The sequence below is a fragment of the Rattus rattus genome, chromosome 10 (assembly GCF_011064425.1).
Source record: "Rattus rattus isolate New Zealand chromosome 10, Rrattus_CSIRO_v1, whole genome shotgun sequence".
NCBI lineage: Eukaryota > Metazoa > Chordata > Mammalia > Rodentia > Muridae > Rattus > Rattus rattus.
Genome location: NC_046163.1, coordinates 36,533,404 through 36,554,979, shown reverse-complemented (window position 1 = coordinate 36,554,979; position 21,576 = coordinate 36,533,404). Strand labels below are relative to the sequence as shown.

At 38.0% G+C, this 21,576-nt stretch overlaps 1 protein-coding gene across 2 annotated transcripts in view; it reads left to right on the top strand.

Moving 5' to 3' along the window:
• The window catches only part of Rasal2 (RAS protein activator like 2), a 269,469-nt gene that overhangs the window by 199,851 nt on the left and 48,042 nt on the right, over positions 1-21,576 (top strand). For both annotated transcript variants that reach the window (XM_032914830.1, XM_032914829.1), the window contains exon 5: positions 17,728-17,837. In XM_032914830.1, the coding sequence (XP_032770721.1) occupies positions 17,728-17,837 (110 nt within the window). The remainder of the gene's footprint in view (positions 1-17,727; positions 17,838-21,576) is intronic.

Sequence of the window (21,576 nt, the reverse complement as noted above, 5' to 3'; positions counted from 1 at the left end):
GGGGACTCAAGCCTCTCAAGGATTAGGTGCCTCTTCTCCCACTGAGGCCAGACCAGGCAGTCCTCTGCTATATACGTGTACTGGGCCTCAGACTAGCGCCTGTATGCTGCCTGGTTGGTGGCTCATTATCTGAGAGATCTCGGGGGTCTGGGTTAGGCTCATTATCTGAGAGATCTCGGGGGTCTGGGTTAGGCTCATTATCTGAGAGATCTCGGGGGTCTGGGTTAGTTGAGACTGCTGGTCTTCCTATGGGGTCGCCCAACTCCTCAGCTTGTTCCCAACTTTTCCTAATTCAATCACAGTGGTTGGACATAAGTATCTGCATCTGTCCTAGTCAGCTGCTTGTTGGGCCTCAGAGGACAGTCTCCTGTCTATAAGCACACCACAGCATCAGTAATGGTGTCAGGCCTTGGAGCCTCCCCTTGAGATGGATCCCAAGTTGGACCGGCCACTGGACCAACTTTTCCTCAGTCTTTTCTCCATTTTTGTCTCTAGTTCTTTTACACAGGAATTATTCATCATCAGAATTTTTGATCATAGCAACCTCATCCCTCCACTTGATGCCCTGTCTTTTTACTGGAGGTGGGCGCTACAAGTTCCCTGTCCCCACTGTTGGGCATTTCATCTAAGGTCTCTTCCTTTGAGTCCTGAGAGTCTTTTACCTCCCAGGTCTCTAGTACTTTTTACAGAGTTCCCCCACCTCCCACTCCTCAAGGTTGCATATTTCCATTCTGCTGGCCCTCAGGGCTTCTCTGCCGTCTCCCCCTACCCCCAACCCCATCATGTTCCCCCTTTCCCCTCCACCTCCCCTCTCCCTCCCAGGTCTCTCCTTCCCTCTGCCTCCTGTAATTATTTTCTTCTCCCTCCCAAGTGGCATTGAAGCACCCTCATTTGGGTCCTTCTGCTTGTTGACCTTCTTGAGTTCTGTGGGCTATATCCTAGGTATTCTGTACTTTTTGGCTAATATCCACTTAATAGTGAGTACATACCTTGCATGACTTTTTAAGTCTAAATCTCCTCACACAGGATGATATTTTCTACTTCCATCCATTTGCCTGCAAAACTCATGATGTCCTTCCTTGTTCTTAATGGCTGAATAATGTTCCATTGTGTAAATGAGCCGCATTTCCTGCATCCACTCTTCCTTTATGGAGCATCTGGGTTGTTTCCAGCTTCTGGCTATTAAAAATAAGGGTGTCATGAACATAGTGTGGCACATGTCCCTGTGGAACGGTGGGCATCTTTTGGGTATGTGCCCAAGAGTGGTATAGCTGGGTCTTCAGGTAGATCTATTTCCAATTTTCTGAGAAACCAGATTGATTTCCAGAGTGGTTGTACTAGCTTCAATCCCACAGCAATGGAGGAGTGTCTCTCTTTCTCTACATCCTTGCCAGCATGTGTTGTCATGAGTTTTTGATCCTAGCCATTCTGGTTGGTGTAAGACTATTAGGGCTGTCTTGATTTGCATTTCCTTTATCTCTAAGGACTTTGAACATTTAAGTGCTTCTCGACCATTTGAGATTCCTCTTGTAAATTCTCTGTTTGGCTCTGTATCCCGTTTTTTGATTGGGTTGTTCGGTTTTTTGTAGGTTAGTTTCTTGAGCTCTTCATATAGTTTTTATATTAGCCCTCCACCAGACTTGGGGTTAGTGAAGATTTTTTCTCCTGATCTGTAGGTTGCCGATTTGTCCTATTGAATGTGTCTTTTGCCTTACAGAACCTTTTCAGTTTCATGAGGTCCCATTTATCAATTCTTGATCTTAGAACCTGAGTCATTGACATTCTATTTAGGAAATTTCCCCCTGTGCCAATGAGTTCAAGGCTCTATCCTACTTTTTCTTCTATTTTTCAGTGTATCAGGTTTTATGTTGAGATCCTTGATCCACTTGGACTTGAGCTTTGTGCAAGGTGACAAATCTGGATCTATTTTCATTTTTCTACATGTAGACTGCTTGTTATACTATCAATTTTGATGGGGATTGCATTGAGTCTGTAGACTGCTTTTGGTAGGATGGCCATTTTTACTGTTAATCCTACCAGTTCATGAGCATGGGAGATCTTTCCGTTTTCTGAGGTCTTCTTCGATTTCTTTCTTGAGAGACTTGAAGTTCTTGTCATACAAATATTTCGCTTGTTTGATTAAAGTTACACCAAGATATTTTATATTATTTATGACTATTATGAAGTCTGTCATTTCCCTAATTTTTTTCAAAGCCTGCTTGTCATTTGTATAAAGGAAGACTACGAATTAGTTTGAGTTAATTTTATATCCAGCCACTTTGCTATAATTTGTTTATCAGCTGTAGGAGTTCTCTGGTCAATTTTTTGAGGTCGCTTATATATATTATCATCTGCAAATACCTTGACTGCTTCTTTGACAATTTGTGTCCTCTTTATTTCCTTTTGTCTTATCGCTCTCGCTAGAACTTCAAGTACTATATTGAATAGATATGGGGAGAGTGGGCAGCCTTGTCTTGTTCCTGATTTTAGTGGGGTTGCTTCAAGTATCTCTCTATTTAATTTGATATTGGTTTTTGGCTTGCTGTATATTGCTTTTATTATGTTTAGGTATGGGTCTTGTAATCCTGATTTCTACAATACTTTTAACATGAAGGGGTTCAGAGAGCCAGGAGCATGGCTCTGTATTGTAGCTTATCTGGAGGGTCACAGAGGTTTGTTATGTCTGAAGCAAAGTTTTCTAGCTCTGTTGTGGGCTAGAACCATTATCATCAGAACAACCATTATCATCAGGTCATCTGAAGTAGAAAGTGTGGTCTCAGCCAACAGCTGAGAATACAGTTCCCTTTATAGCCATAGTATAGCCACATTTCATGGAAATGTTCAAAGCAACTAGGTTGCTCTAATGACAATATAGCTAGCTGCCAGAAAGGAACTTACAGATTGACAGCTCCCTGGTCAAGGCAACTAGGCAAAAGGGAAAGCTGCCATTCATGAGCAGTGCTGTATATTCACAGGAAACGTTAAAGTAATCATGAAAGATGTTTACCATAAAGAACTATCCTGGCAGTATTTAACAGTGCTTTACTCTTAGCCAAATACACTCAGAGAGTTCAGGGCATTTGATCTCAGTAATACATACTATAGTGGTGCTATAAAGCTGGCTCAGTGGTTGCTACCTAAGCATCCCAGAACTCACACAAAAGCTGGGAATTCAGAGTATACCTGTAATTCCAGCGCTGAGGAGGGGAACAGATTGTCAGCCTAGCCAAACAACTGTCAGCTCCAGGTTAAGGAAGAGACCACCTTCAAAGAAATAAGGTGTGGAGGAGTGATAGAGGAAAACACCTAACACATTTCTCTTCTCTGGCCATTGCGTTAGCAAAGGCATACATACCTCACCACACAAGCGCATCCATGCAACATACACATGTGCAGGCAGAAAACACTAGGAACCTCTCACTAGCATTGCTGCTTTAAGAAGATGAAGGAACAGACTATAAAATAAAGAATATGGATGTCCTTATAAGGTAGAAAAAGCAAGGACGTGATTCTCCCTTAAGGCTTTCAGACACCTTGATTTCAGCCAAGACAGCTCTGACAAAAATGTACGAGCTTGTATTGTTGAAGCCAACACCATCTCCGCGGCAATGTTAAGTAGAAAATTAATGCAGTTGAAAAGCTGGTCAAATTCCAATTTATAAATTAGGTTAATGTGTCTTCAGTGTTAAAGTTTCCTAGTGGCTGGTGAGATGGCTCAGTGGATAAGAACACCAACTGCTCTTCCAGAGGTCCTGAGTTCAATTCCCAGCAACCACATGGTGGTTCACAATCAACTGTAATAGGATCTGATGCCATCTTCTGGTGTGCATGATAGCTACAGTGTACTAATAAAGTTTACTAGTCTTTATAATTATACATTTGTATCAATATATTACAGACAATAATAGTAATTAAATGGTGAAATTTCAATTTGTAGCTAGATTTGTATGGTACCTATATTATTTTCATAATTCTTCGCCTCTTCGTGGCCCACTGGGCTCAGGTCGGCATTGTACCAGCCACTGAAGCGGTTCTCCAGGTTCCAGGCGCTCTCACCACGCCGGATCAGCACCAGCTTGTAGGCAGCCATGGCGACTGGCAGAAGATGCCGCGGTAACTGAGGAAGCTTCATTCTTAACAGCCACAAATGGCAACAGCTTTAACACACTGGCCAATTGGTAGATGGCTGAATAAATTTGGGCACCATAATACAGTGAAATAAAAAGACACAAATTTGATATATGTAATAATGTGGGTAGATTTCAGAAACATGCTAAGTACAGGACTGCTTACTGTATGATCCTGGTTATATGACATTGCAAAAAAAAATAGATAAAGCTATTGGCACCAATCAGACTGGTGGCCTCAGGAGCAGAGGTTGAGACGAATAGGCCTGATGCAGAGGAGCAAGAAGAGATTGTCGCTGATGGACGTCATTTCTTAGTTAATGTGTATTGATCATCAAGCTAGCCACATCGAGAAAGAGTACATCTTTATCAATTATACTTTAAGAAACTTATTTTAAAAGAAAAGATATTTTAACATAGAATGCATAAAGGATATAATTTAAAATATAGTACATAAAGCTTGAGATAATTTGATAGAAAAATAATCAAAAGAAATCTAATAGCAATGTGTTCTGACAAACAAAAATGAATCTCTACAGTTTAGAATATCATTAGTGATAAAGGTATATTACATACCTTCCCATTTGTGCCTCGGTAAAATTGTAACATATCAGTATATTTCATATAAAAGTTATGGCATCACATATTTTTAATTTAAATATAATTTTTAATTAAAAACTTATTTTGTGTGCATATGTGTTCAGAAGACAACCTGCAGAAGTCTATTCACCACAACCGCCATGTGGGTCTCATAGACACAACTCAGGTCTCAGATTTGGTAATAGACACCTTTACCTGCCGAACCTGTTTTTATATCTTAGTGTATAAATAATATCAACCTGTTAACATTGGTTCCATCTGATTAATAGTTATGTGCTTATTGATTTCTGAGCTTTATATTTTAAAATTTAATAATATTTACTTTGCTCATAAAATAATAATCAGTGAATCTTATGTAAAATGTAGATCTCTTGTCTCAGAGTACAGATCAGTGGTAGCACTCTAGCCTAAAATGCACAAGGCCCTGGGTTTGATCCCAAACACAGCAAAATTCAAACAAACAAACAAAAAAAAATTATAGCTAATTCTCCCCAAGACTCTGAGATTCTGATTAGTCAGCTATAGACGTAGGAAAACAATTTTAGTTTGATATTTGATACACTTTTTTCCCTCTCTCTCTCTCTCTGATGCCTAAATTGGGGGAGGGTGATACCATGATTGAAACTGTATTAATATTTACCTTGTCTGGCTTTAGGGGACAATGAATGAGCCAGTATTCACACAGTGAATGCCTCACTGTGGGCTCAATCCCCTAGTAATTGATTTGATACAATGACTCTAATACCAGTTTTGTGATAGTTTTTATTACTATTTTTGTTCTGTTTTTCCAGACAGGATTTCTCTAGATAGCTGGGGCTGTCCTGGAAGTCTGTAAACCAGGCTGGCCTCAAACTCAGCTCTATTCTGTCTCTACCTTCTGAGTGCTTGGATTACAGGCATATGCCACCAACAACCAACTTAATTGAAACTATTTGTTAACGATAAAACACTTTGCAAGTGTTTTTAACAGTACCTTAAGTTTCCTATGCGGTCTGGGCTTTCATTATAAAGGTAAAACTGTGATGGCTGGAAGGAAGGTTTAGGACTTTCAGTTGTTCTTTCCCCTTTCTCTTACTAGTTTTTTAATCAACATTTATTAAATATCTAACAGGTTCCTAATATAACTAAGAGAGAATGAAAGAGAATAATGTAGATACAATTTAGCCTTTCTAATTAAACGAATTACAATTGATGAAATACATAAAATAAACAAAAATCATTTACTGATTCCTCTGCAACTTGAGAAGCAAGAATAAAAGCTCTCACCTGAGCCTCTCCTAGTAGACAAGGTGACTTTCTTAGTGAGTCATCCACATGTTAAGGAAATGCTATTACATTTTCCTAATCGTTTGGTTTTGAGCAGAGGTTTATTGATACCCGTTTTCCAGTGAAAGGTGATAACGTGTTTCTGTCTCCACTTCTCCCTGTCTTAAGGGAGCAGCAGCAGTGCCAGGACACCCACTTGTCAGCGCCTCCTGCTCCCTCCACTGAGGCTTTGGAGAGCCGTTGCATAGCAGCAGTTTTATTTCCACCACCAATCACCGCCAGATAGCCAAGTTCAGTCTTCCGGGGTTACTCTCATTTATAAATGGTAGACGACTTTTGTTACCAGGTTTCTTTCATCTACCAAACTCCAGAGAAAGCTGGCATTGGGTTTTTATTATGTCAGCAGTTGCTGTTTTTCAGCCTTTATTTGAAGGAAAACAGTGATCACCAGTTAATTAAAGTAAGTCATTTTAGAGCTATCCATTGGTTACCTTGGGCTTCTTCAACTGGCTTTGTGCTATATTTTAAAATTATGTACTATAATTCTTGCTGTAATTCTACCTAAATTGAGTATGGTTGGAATTTCTGGGTTGTTTTCTTTGTTTTTGAGTGTTTAATTAGAATATCAGTTAAGGTTAGTATCAGGAAGAGACTTGATGTGTATAGCCCTTCTTTATTAACATTTTCACTGTTGAATCTTTGTTGTAAACATACAGAAACGACTTTTATACTCTTTATTTTTCTTATGTTGGTATTCATCTGTCTTTAAATTTTATATATAAAAGTTGTTTTGTTTTGTTTAAATACTCAGCAATTCCAGGATTAGGTACATGTAACAGTAGTTTTAGCAGTGTTTTCTTCAGTAGCTTGTACAGATAGGAAATGCATAACAGATTCTAAGTCAAATTAACACTGCGAATTGTTGCTGCTTATTTTCTCCTCTCTTCCATAATGTATGCTTTGTCACATACAATTTTAATATATGTGATAGTACAGTACATATGTGGAAAATGCATTACAGTGTTTAGGAAGCCGAAAAAAGAATTAGAATATGGAGAATTAGCATCACATGGTAGTTAAACAACAGAAGTTTGAAAGTCGGGCTACTTGATCTGAAAATCTGCCTGTTAGCAACTGTGTGACCTTAAGAGTGGCCCCTATCTTCTCTGTAGGAGATAGTCTGCTGTTAATAAGAGAAGTTGACGATCAGTTGCACATTTTTGTTCCAGACATAGTAAGTCACTATGCCTATCTGTTTTTCATGAGGAAGGATATTTTTGTCAGAAAAATTCACCCATCATTATTGATTGGGCATGGCTTCCTCTCCTAGAGTAAAAGACTCTAGAGATTTTTGTAGGGCTCTACAGGATCCACACACTATTACCCCATCCCCCTGCCTCTTCAGGGAGCAGCAACACTTTACTCCTCTGTGGGTTCTGCTTTCTTCCCACTATTCCCTCCACCCACCACACTGACTTCCTGCCTCTTCCTTGAACATAGTAGACAGGTTTCTACTTGAATCCCTGCTGGCTGGAGTGCCTTTCCCTCTAATACAGGCAGTTTTGCCTTCCTAAGTCTTAGATGTGGTCCTCCCTATTGGGCCTTCCCTAACCACTTAATATCACCAAAGCCCTATGCATGGCTCTAATTTACTATAGTATTTGCCTTTTACTTACTATGTTCTTATTTATTCTTTATCTCTTTCTACTGGTTCATAATTTTAATGAAAGCAATATTTTAAATTTTTACTTTATTCACTGGTATGTCATATAATTCAGGTATATGACAAGTAATAGATATCTAATAAAATACTAATAAGTGAAACATTTTAAATATTTGTAGCATGCTGGGTTTAAATCTTAACTCAGCATCAACTAGCTCTTTAAACTGAAGCAAGTTATTGACTATTCCATGGGTTGCTTCATAGATTAAATGGTTTTATAGATTAAAAATATTGGAAAAACATCTACTCTAGCCCAGTATGCTATGCACAAAGCTTTCAGTAAATTAAGTTGACAAATATTTAGTGAGCACCTACAGCATACAGAGTATCAGTGTGAACACCAATGGACACATCTCTAAACAAAACCGGAACAAATCTCTGAGCTTTCAAAACCTTATTTCTAGATGTCTTTCTTTATTCTGGTTTGATAGTTTCTGGGAGAAAAGCTTGGTTGGATCCATGTTCCTATTCAAAGGGCTTTTACCCTGGATTCATATTCAGTTCATATTAGTATTAGATGTACTGGGGGCACCAAAGAGAGATAAGGGATGCTGAATCACGATGGTGTAAGCCTCAAATATACTTTTACTCCAAGCCATAATGGAGTGATGTTGAGACAGCCATGTAAGAAAGAGAAAGGTCCCATCATTTCTACTTCCTGTGTACCACCAAGTATCAAGTATAGGAGATGATCTACCATATTCTCAGGTTAATATGTTATTTAAAAGCAGCTATAGTATGAAAGAAGGCAAAAAGAGAGGCTTGATCTGACCTTAGGCAAGACCATGTTTATTCCTGGTGAGGGGCATCTTTGTCACCTACTGTGTAGATGGCCAAAATGCCTATAAAGGAGGATGGAATGTGGTCTCTTAGGGGGCACAAAATGGGCAGAAATGACTTATGGAGCCTGCAGGGAAAGGGGAAACTACAGTGTTTCAGTGGGGAACTCGTTCCCTATGAGTATATAAGAGTATGTGGCCGAGGGCAGTTCTAGCTGCTTCCTGCTGAGAAGGGTCTTTGTTACATGGTGTGGTTCTGGGTTCATTGAAGAGGGATTCTGCAGTCTTGTAGCACCGGGATAGTTTTAACTTGATCAGCTGCAGTGGATCAGGTCACTGTCATTCTGTAGGTTGCCTTTCCATAAAGAAACTTAGAACACAATTATTAGAGGGCTAAAAGCAGATGGCTTGATTGTAGAGTGCAACTGAGAGATTTTCTGGAAAAGATTAGGAGAGAGAAGGAAGCAAGAGAGACAGAGCAGCCCAGGGAGAGAATGTGAACATAGCGTTGATTCAGAGTGACGTTGATTGCCAGGCTGTTGCACCAAAATCAGCTAGCAAATTAGAAGGGAGCTACAGACAAGACAATCCACATAAGGGAATGGTAAAAATGAGGATTAATGTAAAGGGATGAGGGTCCCTTGTAGCCAGAGTTTCTCTGTAGCATCTCAAAGGCCTTTTGTAGATGTAGCAGGGACAAATTGAGCTGTTGGAGACCTGTTGGAAGAGCTTACATGGAACATTTTTGGGGGGTGTTGGGTGAAATTCAATAAGTAAAACATTTAAAAGACAGAGACCCCTGGGAGCTCCCAGAGACTAAGCTGCCAACCAAAGAGCATACATGGGCTGGTCTGTGATCCCCAGCACATATGTAGCAGAGGACTGCCTTGTCTGGCCTCAGTGGGAGAGGATGTACAGGTGCATGTCTTTTCTGTAACTGCTTCCTGGCTGACAAAAGGGCAGCAGAGGGAGCAGTAGTTAGACTCCCTCAGAAGAGTGTCAGTCCAAGGGGCCATGATAAAGCTTAACAGTTGGCCACAACCCACAGTTTAAGCCAGGAGGTAATAACTGTACAACTTTATGGGAAGCATTAAAAGACAAAGTTACATGAGGAAAATTGTTATCTCAAAATTAGCATGAGTTAAATGAAATTTTACAACTGGCCCATGTACTAGAATGGTGTAGAAGCATAAGGTAACTGTTATTAGCTGTTTGTCTACACCAGCATAAGCACCTGGAAGCTTTGTAAATGAAGTCAGTTTAGGTCAGCATCCAAGAATAGACAGAACGTGTCTAAGTCATATTCCTTGCTTTTAAATATGATGAACTTTGTATATTCATATTAAATATTAACAATATCAGCAATTATGAAATGAGCAAAAATATAATTGTCTTAAGTAAAACAAAATTTGGGGTTAGAAAAATTTGTTAAGTTAATAATTTTAATAATCGGGACTGCTACCATAAATGGCCATGTCTAATATTTAAAACATAACTTAATAATATTTTGTTAGCATCACATATTCCAAGAGACAGTTTAATTTTAAGTTGTATTCCCTGAAAAGAAATGGTTTTCAATTTCCAATTTAAAAATAAATACCCAGAGACAGTGTCTGCCTTAAGAGTAAATGATTCATTTTACAAAGTTTTCTAAAATTAATCCTGGTAAATCCTTGAAAATCTGTACATTTTTTTCAGTATACTCAGCCAACAGATGAAAGCAGTCACGTTAAATCTGTAACAAATAATTTTCATGCAACATAAACTGCCTTAACAAAGGAGGCAAAATCCAAGACTTTACTCCTTTTGTCTATGGATAGCTCTCTAGTTCACCACATTCTGACAGCAATAAGTATATTTTTAACATCATTCTATTTAGAAATAGATTGGTTGTTCAGAAGCATAATTTTTAAAGCAATTATTATTAATTAAATGACCTATATATGTTGTCAAACTTAAGCCTTGAAACAAGTAAGTCAAAACAAATTTAAAATAAATGTTTGTTTTGTGTAAAATAATATTCAAAATAAGGTATATTTTTTAAATAGATATAAGTAGGTGTCTCCCTCTAAGTGACTGAGAATCTCATTTTTCTGATCCTTTTATAATGTATTTTTACAGAATGCTTGTTTTGTTTCATTTTGTTTTGTTTTGTTTTAATGACTCAATTCAAAATAACCTATTTTAGAAGCCTGGTGTTGCCTCTTTAGTCTAATAAAAGGGAGCTACAGTGATCAGGCGAGGACTCATTTGGTCTAGTTCAATGGTTCTTAGCCTTCCTAATGCTTTGACCCTATAATACAATTCCTCATATTTATGATGACCTCTAACCATAAAATTACTTTAATTGCTACTTCATAACTCTGATTTTGCTACTGTTATGAATTGTAATATTTATCTGTGTTTTCTTAGGTTTTAGGCAACCACTACTAAAGGGTCATCTCACACACACACACACACACACACACACACACACACACACACACACACACACACACACAGGTTCTTCACCCCACAGGTTGTTGAGAACTGCTGATGTAATCATTCTATGGATACTTCTTTAGTTTATTTATACCGCATGGTCACGTTAACCAAGATGTCAGGGAAATCACATGGCAAGCCCTTCCTTATCTTATAAAGATAATGGCTAAGGACCTAGCCGTCAAGATGGCAGCAAGCCATATGATGCTCCAAGTGAGCCACCGATCAGGCACTTACTCTTTTCCTAAATAAGAGTTGGATCCAAGTTACATACATGGTGTGCTGTAGCAAATTAAGATCGTCTGTACATAAACTTTTTAACTGTTGACCCTTTTTGTTACAGATTTTAAGATAAGTTTGTGTGTTTTATGTTTTAGTTTTTATGTTTTATGGAATTTTATAGCCTTTTAAAAACACACTTACAGACTTTGTTAACGTTAATAAACGTTAGAGATATAAGAGGGGGTGGTATTCGGAGAGTTGAATAAAAACAAGAAAAGGAGCATGAAATCAGCAGCAGTAATGCCTCTTGGAAGTAGTTTACATTTTAGCCATTTTTAAGCACATCGTGTCTTTTCCTAGGTTGATCTCCTTTTCCCAATCACAGTCAGATGGCTGGACTAACCCAGGCAGAGACTCTGGAGGAAACTTTTAAACAAACATGCTTGCATCTGGGATAGATGAGTCAAAATCCAACTCCAGAGCCAGCGTTCTCAGTAGAGTAGAACAGCATGAAATAATGTTTCAGTGTTATCTATAACCAGAGACATTTGAATTTCTGTAAGACTGAGCTCAGTGACCTATATATTCATAACCAGTGTGCGTGTGTCTAAGGATGGGAAAAGAAGACACGAATAGCTCTTAAAGATACAAGTAGGATTTTCTAGGTTTAGAGGCATAGAAACACATATAGGGCCAAAAGCATCAGGCAGCAGAAGAGTTCTACAAACATGCAAGTTTGGAGGCCTTCTTTAAGTTAGCCCTCAAACAGGCCGAAGGAGTGTCTTTTGATATAGAAAACTTGGAAATCATGTTTGGGCCCAGGACCAAGGACAGATAAGGGATTGATGTTCAGTTGATCTACGTATGAAAATGGCCAAATGTGCCTGAAACATAATGAGTGAGATGCCCCCAGTATACAATTCCAGGTTTAAAGAGCCACAGAACTACTGAATGGTTGTCAGGGCTTTTGACTAAACAAATGGTCTTGTAACCAGTGGAAAGTCTCCTGTATCTTCAACTAAGTGAACCTTAAGAAAGTCCCAGTAAGCCCCAAAACCTAAACAGGTACCTCCGAGTTAGGTCCAACAGATTACCTTGTCCCAGTGTTTAACTATGGTACATTTGTGTTCTGGTCAAATTCAGTGTGGCCCCCACCTAGGTCAGACTGTGTCTGGGCATTTCAGACAGTACAATGAAAGAGAACAAGTGGAGACAGAAAGGGAAAAGGCTATGTGGTTCTGCCTGGTTCTCTCCAGCTAGAGCAGGAAGCATGTGAAAGCAAAGGAGGTCTGTCCACAAGTAGGTTTGAGCCCCCAGTGGTCTCATATTTTCTGTCTTGGGTCTTCAGTACCACATGTTATATTATTATAAAAGGCAGCTGTAGATAAAGAGAAGGAAGAAAGAGAGACTTAGGTGGGACCATGTTTATTCACAGCAATGTCTTTGTCACCCATGTGTGCACATGGCCAAAATGCCTACAAGGGAAAATGGGGTGAGGTTTCTTGTAAGTTGAAAATGGGTAGAAGTAACTTTCATAGTCCTCAAGGGAATCTGGGAAGTGTAGTCTTTCAATAGGAAACTATCAGTATGAAAAAGGTGAACAAAGATTCTACCACATCCGCAAACAGAAGATCCCCCTTTTCTTCTGACAGAAAAGGGAGAGGGGATATTTTGAAGTAAGACGAAGTATTCTGTCCTTAATGAGGTCTTCTCTGAGGAGAATCTCTTTATCTGCCTAACTGGCCTGGGGATGGGAGAGGGCATGAAATTGTTTTGTTTTGTTTTTTTAAGAAATATATTATTGAGCTGGCAAGGTAGCTCAGCAGACAAAGATATTTGCTGCCAAGGTTGAGCATAAAGGTCCAATCCCCAGGACCACAGCTCGGCTCCTACGAGTTGCTCTCTTGCCTGTGTATATCAACCACGGCACACTCAGAGAAGTAAACAAGCTTTTTTCTTTTTTTCTCACTTTTTATTTAGTAAAAAGAGAGTATGTTATTTAATCTAGACATTTTCAGTCATCTTTCTTTTACTTAGTAGTAGTTTAATAATTCCATAGTAGTTTGAAAACATTCATTACATGATTTCTATTCTTTTAAATTTGTTAAGGTTGGTTTCATGACCTAGCATATATCTGTCCATGGATGTTCAATCAGACCCTCAGAAGAATTTATTCTGCTATTATAGAATGATGTGCTCCATATGTGTCAGCTATACTCAGTTGATTGATTGTGGCATTAAGTTGTGACCTCTGACTTCCTGCCTGTAAGACCTGCCCTTTTCTGATAACAAATGTCCACACTTCAGTTATAACACTTCAGTACAGTCATCATCTAGCAGTTTTATCAGCTCTGCCTTGTGTTCTGTGATGCTCTTGTTAGGCATACACACATGGGCTCTGTTGTCTTAGGGGATCTCTACCTTTTTATTGTTCAGTCACCTTCCTGATCTCAGCACTCTCTGCCATCTGCTGTGTCTGAGACGGGTGTAGCTGCCCGCTTTCTCTGGCACTGGCAAGTTACATCTTTACAGCTCATTTGCCATTCATCTGTTAGTATTTATTCTGTATGAACTTCTCTAAAAGCATATGGTTTGTTCCTGTTGCTTTGTAACTGATACTACACTATTAATATTAAATGATTTTTGGTGGATTACCATCTAGCATATTTGTTACTATTTTCTGTTGATTATCCTTGTTCTGTGTTCTTATTTTTGTCTCTCTCTGCCTTTGATAGTTTTGAGTAAGCAAATGATTGTTTTCCTCTTTTGTCCTCCTCTGTAGTATGTCAGATGTACATTACTTGTGTGATGGTTATTTTCTTCTCCACCTGACTTCTTTGGCATTTCTTTTCAGCAGGTCTACTAACAACAGATGGAATGTTTGTCTTAGAAACTCACGTCTGCTTCTTTCTTCACTTTAGAAGAATAATTTTTCAGGTGTAAAATTCTAAGTTAGTGGCATTTTTTTTCTCTTACCTGTTTAGTTTGTGCCATGTGTCTTGTTCCCATGGTTTCTGAGAAGATGTATTTCTTTTCCTATTTTAGATTTAAAATTCTTTTGCTATGCTGGGCTTCATAACGCCATTTTGATGCAAGTCGGTAACACACTTGGAGCATTCAGCTGCTCGTTTCCTCAGTCATCTGCACTCAGGGAATTTTCTTCTTCAACCCTCTGAAATTTTCTTTTCTCAACATTTATTCTTTAATTTCCTTTGATTTAAAATATAGCTAATTTGGGGCTTGAGAGATGGCTCAGGGGTTAAGAGCTCTCGTCTCTGCAGAAGACCCAGGTTTGGTTCACAGCACCAACACAGTCGCTCAAAACCATCTGTACTTCCAGTTCAGTAGGATCTAACACCCTTTTCTGAACTGTGGTGACATTCATGTAGTACACATACATGCATGCACACAAAACACTCATACAAATAAAAACAAACTTTAAAAATGTAAGTGTAATCTTGATGTCTTTAGTTTGGGGTATTTCTGCTGCTTGCCCTGTGGATCTCGCTTTACTCTCTGATATTAATTTCAGAAAAATCAGTTATTTCATAAGTTTCTTCTGTTTTGGAGGTGTTTTTGTTTGGTTTGTATTTTTTCTCTCAGTATTCCATTGTGCATATGTTACTTCTCCTGGACTTCATGGTCCTTGACTATTCTGTTTTGGTTTGTCAGTCTTTGTTCTACTTGATCTTAATTTTAGAGGTTTCTGATGAGGTTTATCTCTGTGCTCAGAGACCTTTCCTCGGTCATTTCACATCTTCTAATAAGGAGATGGATAGAGGAATGGATGGATGGATGGATGGATGGATGGATGGATAGATAGATAGATAGATAGATAGATAGATAGATAGATAGCAAATTCTATATCAAATTACAAACTCCTTTATGGCAGAATTTATATTTGTTTTCGCTTTATTTTTCTTACAACTTTTTTATAAGAAATAAAGTAAGTTTTATTAAATGAGTATTACCATAAAGTAGTATGGTGAAATAAATGTCAATAAAAGTAAAATTCAAAGGCTAGAAAAATAAACATCTATTAGGTTATTTTTTAGTCACCTGCATAACTATATTTTTATTAGAAATATATTAGTATTTAGTGAAGTCCTTGGCCTGTATCTCATCCAGCCCTAACAGTCCATCTAGAATTCTGCTGAATACATTTCTGAACACATGAGAAATGCTTCTCAACTTGTGTGTCACAACCCCAAAGGGGATCAGATGTCCTGCATATCCGATATTTACATTACATTTCATAACATCATCAAAAAATCAGTTATAAAGTAGCAATGAAATAATTTTATGGTTGGGGGGGGTCACCATAGCAGGAGGAACTGTATTACAGGGTTGCAGCCTTAGGCAGGTTGAGAACCACCAATGAGGGGGACCATGACGAGACATAGTTAATAAGGCATAGCTCTTGAGAGCTAATAGCAACTGTATCACAACACTAGCACTGTACAGCAGATCAGGCAAATGACTGTTTAAAGAATTTTTAAAGATAGTTTTTTATCTTTCCTCAAATCTGTAACTACTTACCGTAATAAATGTAGATAGTTGTATCTCTATGGTATTTTTCTGAGTTTACCACATTCTTTCATTTTCTTTTAAAATTTTGTGTACTTAGTTTTTTCTTGCACTGAGATTGATCCCTGGACCTCACACTTTCTAAACTTCTGAGCTACACTCTGAGTCTTACCCACACTTACCTTTCCCCTAGCAAGAATAACCAAATATAACATATGCATTTTTCTTCAGTCATTAAATAACTTTTTTCATCTTTCTTTCCTGAGTGGCTAAAGACCTAGTGTTATTTATAGATGATAGATGATAGATAGATAGATAGATAGATAGATAGATAGATAGATAGATAGATAGATAGATCGATCAACTTATATAAGAGGAAAACACCAACTCCCTATAAAGGTAGAAACACCAAAATAATATCACCTCTGTCCTAAGTAAACCCAGATGCCAAGAACTGTGTAGAATGGTAGATTTTAGGCCCTGAAATAGTATCTGCTGACTAAGATTGCTGTGACAAGAAAAGCCATATTTTTTAATAAAGGAGAAATAAATATTTCAAGAACAGCAAAAACTCAGTTTATGATCACCAAGCCATCACTGCAGAGGGAAAGGAATGTTATACACAGAAGAGGTAGGAGTGGAGTCTCAGTCACAAGAGCATGAAGACAGTATGATTAAAGGGGTGATCAAAAAGAGCGAGCCACAGTTACTAACAGGGGAGAAATAAAGAGCAAACATTAACCCAGCCAATCAGAAACGAACAATCAGAACTACAGGATTAGTGAACATCTCTCAGTAATCACCTTAAAGGTAAATAGCTTAAATCACCAATAAAGAGATATATCCTGGGTTAAAAAACTAGTTCAACTACTTCTGTCTCAAAAGAAAAAAACAAAACAAACAAAAACCCCAAACCATGCTTTACTGGTCAGGATGGAAAGCCAGAGGATAGCAAACAACCTGCCAAGTTAGCAGCAGCCAAAACCATGCTGGTGTAGTTCTGTTATCAGATCAAGTAGACTTCAAATCAAGGGTAGGGAGACAGAGAAAGAAAGAGTGAGGGACTAATCTGAAAGGACAGCAGAGAGGGGCTGTGTGGGAGGAGGAGAGCTGGTCAGTGTTGGGCAAGGAGGAGGCCAGGACAACAGGGAGAGAGGGGCTGATTGAGAACAAGGTATAGAACATACACAGAGCAATGCCAGAATGAAGCCCATGGTTTTGTATGTCTTGTAAATCTTCATTCGTTCTTGAATTTATGCAACTTTTTATTGTACGTTCATTATTTGCAAGGTGATGAGGCGTTCTCTGTTGTTTGGTGGAGTGTCAGGAGGTCACTGAAAAAGATACTTTTCTTCTTTAACTTTCAGTGCTTAAATCATTACATAGATGATCTGTATTTCATGTAAAATAGCTGATCTGCATTTGGATTAACTTTATAGATAACAATATGGAAAGAGGTATGACAAAATTGTAATAACACTTTGGAGGCATACAGTCCTGTACTAATTAGCGCTCCGCACGCTGCTCCTGCATCGTCTTTGGTGTGTCTAGTACCCAGACACCTTCCCACTTCCGGGACTTGCACATGTTGTTTGTTCTGCCTAGCCATTTTTCTTAGTTTAGGAAATTAGGAGGTGTCATTTCTGTTGCTTTCAAATTGCCGGTAATGTTTTCTTAGAAAACAATGTATTTGTCTGTTTTATTGCTGATTTAAAAGTCTATTTGTAAACTTGTATTTTTTTCTGCCACAACTATTATAAAAACTAAGATTGGTGCTATCAACAAGTTTAATTATCTCAGTTTTTTACAGTAGAAAAACTCTTTCATTACATTACCAAGAAGTTTCAAACAACTAGCATTTATAAAATTAAAAAGAAAAAAAGAAAAGGAAGCTAGATCCTGTCCCAGTCCTTTTTCAGTCTCCACTCCATTTGCAGGTTCATTGCAGAAGGCAGTGTTCCCGAATAGTTCTCTCTCCCACCGCTCTGCCTTTTCATTCTAGGGCTTCTTCAGCAAGCGCCTGAAAGGTTCCATCAAGAGGACCAAAAGCCAGTCGAAGCTTGACAGAAACACAAGCTTTCGACTTCCATCCCTCCGCAATGCAGACGACAGGTAGGACATGACTTGTTTAAAGCAAGGGCACGAATGGTAGAGTGGATTGTTTGCTTACCTAGTTTGAGATAGTATCTCAGTCGGCCTCAGCTCCAATTGGCCTGGAGTTCAGGATGATAAACCAAGTTGGCCTTGAATTGCAGAAATCCTACTGCTTCTGCTTCTCAAGGGGTAAAGGTGGGCACCCCATGCCGAGCATAGAGTGGATTTTCATAAGGCTCTTGAACCTTCTATACCTTTACATTAGTGACCGAACAATCCAGTACAAAATTTACCTTTTCTTGTCTTGCTTACATTGAGACAAGTTGCAAAATGTTGGCTCAGCAGTCAACCAGTGTAAAATGCATGCTAGTGCTTGGGGTGTGTAAGTTTTTAAGAGTTAGAGGTACTGTTTCCGTAAAGTAGCATTGTGCTGGTTACAGGTAGATTCTTTTTCAATCAATTCTAAGGGATAACAGACATAACTAAAAAATGTTGAGTACTATGTAGGATACATATGATGATCTTATTCAGTTTCTATAATAACTTTACATGATAAATACGTTCTGCTGATCTTATAAATGAAGAATCAGATGCACAGGGATAATAAATAATGTCCAAGGTCAGACAGTTTGTAAATAGTAAAACTCAGATTCGCGTGTGGGCATTTTAGTGCAAGGAGCAGCTTCCTTGCTCTTTGCTACTCTACTGGTCTGTGTGTAAAATCCGTCTTGGGTTTGCAGACACTTCAAGACGATACATAGTGGGAAGAAAGTGTGGATTTCAGTAGTTAGAACTGCTAACAGTAAATTTTACATGTTTAACTCACTAAAGATGGCATGATTGTGAACTGCTGCGTACATGCCCATACATATCTGCATATTGCACAGTACATGGTGTTAGAGGTGATGCTGCTGGGTCAGCACAGGTTGGCCACGCCGGTGCACAGCGTTTTTTTTTTTCTCTAGGTAGTGACACTGTTTTCTGTTACTTTCCTCACAATCAGAAATTAAAATAATAGATCTATCAGGCAGAGAATTTTCAGTTTATTTTAGTATTGTCTCCATTCTGAGTTTTATCAGATCTTATATGTGGACCACATAGAAAATAGTAAAATTTAAAAGTCCGTCTTGATGTACCCACTGGGACTAAGACAACTCTGTATTAGATTAGTTGTGGGTTTCTGTAATGGTCTCTGTTGCAAAGAGCTTTCTTGATGAGAGGTGAGGACTGACATATCTGTGGATATGATAATCAACGTGCTTAGGGATTACAACAGTTTAGTAAAGTAGTTGCATAGGAGCTTCTCCAAGACCCCTGACTTCACTAACTCTGGGTAGTTGACTAGGTTACCAGTACCAGTTGAGTGGGCCGTAAGTCCAATTAAAGAGCTGTTGGTTACTACTCACATGTGCATATTACTACTGCACCTTCAGAGTTACCAAGATGGTTAAGAGCCAGAGACTCGGAGTTTTCTGTGAGGCTGTCTTTATTAATATCAAATAGTCTGCCCCAGTGAAGAGCACGCCAGTTGATTATGCGATGCCAAATGGTCATCCCTGAAAATATGCATACAAAATGCATTATTCAGTCCAAGCAAGTTATATTTAGGGTGTGTGTGTGTATGTGTGTGTACAATTAGTGAAAAATGAGACAATGTGGAAGTGAGCAAGGAGGATCATATTCGAGGGTTGGAAGTGAGGAAAGGGAAGAAGGAAATTATATTCAAAAATAAAAGTAATGAATTTTTTAAAGAGAGGAAAGAAGAAAGACAAAATAGTTGGATCTAGAACTTACTGTGTAGCTATTTTCACAATACTAATCCTGCCAACCCATGAGTAGTTCTTTAAATCCTCTGTTATTTTCTTCAGTTCCTTTCTCCAGTGTTTTAAAATTTACATTTTAGATACCTTTCATTTCTTTAGTTAGGTTCATTCAAAATTTGTGGTGTGGTTTTGTTTTGTTTGAAGCAATTATGAATGGAATTGTTTCTCTGATTTCTTTTTCAGTATATTTAACATTGGTACATAAGAAAGCTGCTGTGGTTTTGCATGTTAATTTTGGGTTCTTCCATTTTGTTAAAAGTGATAAGTAGACTTCTGGTAGAGTCTTTAGGGTCTCTTATATGTAATATATTATCTACAAGTAAGGATACTTTGTCTTAATTTTCTGTATGTGTCCCTTTTATATCTTTCTCCTATTTTTGTTGTTGTTGTTGTTGTTCCAGCCAAAACTTCAGACATTATTGAATAAGAGTAGAGAGTGGAAACTCCTGCCATTATTTTGATTTTAGTAGACATGCTTTTAGATTTTCCTCATTTAGAATAATGCTACCATATATAGCTTTTATTATGTTGAGATATGTCCCATCTGGTCTAGTCTCTGGATTTTATTAAAAGCCTCTGAATTTATTGAGATGATGTGTAATTTCTATCTGAATCCATTTGTGTGAAATACTATGTTCCTTCATTTGCATATATTGAGCCATTCCTACAATTTTGTAATGAAACCATCTCGATCTTGGTGAATTATCTTTTTGATGAATGGAATTCAGTTTGCAGGTATATAGTTTTTGCTACTACATTCATCAGAGGTAGATTGATGTATTTATTTTGTTGCTGTACCTTTATCTGGTTTCAGCATTAGGGTAATACTTGGTTTGTAAAAGAGTTCAGTATATATCCTTCCTTGTTTTCTATTCTATGGAGTAGTTTGAGAGTCAGGAATGTTAGTTCTTCTGTAAAGGTCTGGTAGGATTTGTATCCACCTGGGTCTGGACTGCTTTTACCTGGGGGATGTTTTATTACTGCCTCAGTCCCATTGCTTATTGTAAATGTATTTAGTTTTTCTCATCTTGGTTTAATTTGAGTATGTCATATGCATCTAAAAATTCATCTGTGCATTTTACATTTTCTAGTTTAGTTGAATACAAGGTTTTAGGTATGTCCTTATGATTTTCTAAATTTCTTCTGTATCTTTTAAAATGCATCCCTTTTGGTCTCTGTTTTTTTAATTTATTTTTATGTTTATGAGTGTTTTGCCTGCATGTATGTCTGTCTCTGTATCACAGGTGTGCTATGCCCGCTCTTCCTCCCCTTGGTACTGGAGTTACAGATAGTTGTTAACTACATATGAGTGCCAGAAATCAAACCCAGGTCCTCTACAAGAGCAATCATTGCTGTTGACTACTGAGCCAGCTTTCCAAACCTTTAATTTTATTAAACAGGATCTATTCTTTTTTTTTTATTTTTGGTTACTTTAGCTAATAATTTATTGATCCTTTTCATCTTTTCATTGAACCAGCTTTCCCTTTCATTGATATATATTCATTCTCTCTCTCTCTCTCTCTCTCTCTCTCTCTCTCTCTCTCTCTCTCTCTCTGTGTCTGTGTGTCTGTGTGTCTGTGCGTCACGTTTGTATCTGTGTGTGTGCATCTCATTACTTTCTGTGCAGATCTTACTTGCTTCATTACTGAAAGAAATGGAGTTTAGCTTGTTCTTGTTTTTCCAAAGCCATAGGATATACTGTTATTTATTTGAGAACACTCTGATTTTTTTAATGTAAGTACTTTTAGATGTAAACTTTCGTCTTAGATCTGCTTTCATTGAATCACAAGGCTCTAGTATGTTGTGTTTTAATTTTTATTCAATTCTAGGAATATTTTTCTTCTTGATTTCTTCCATTAATAATTCAAAAGTTTATTATTTAATCACCATGTGTTTGTACATGTTCTGGAGTTCTTGTTGGCTTCTAGTTTTAA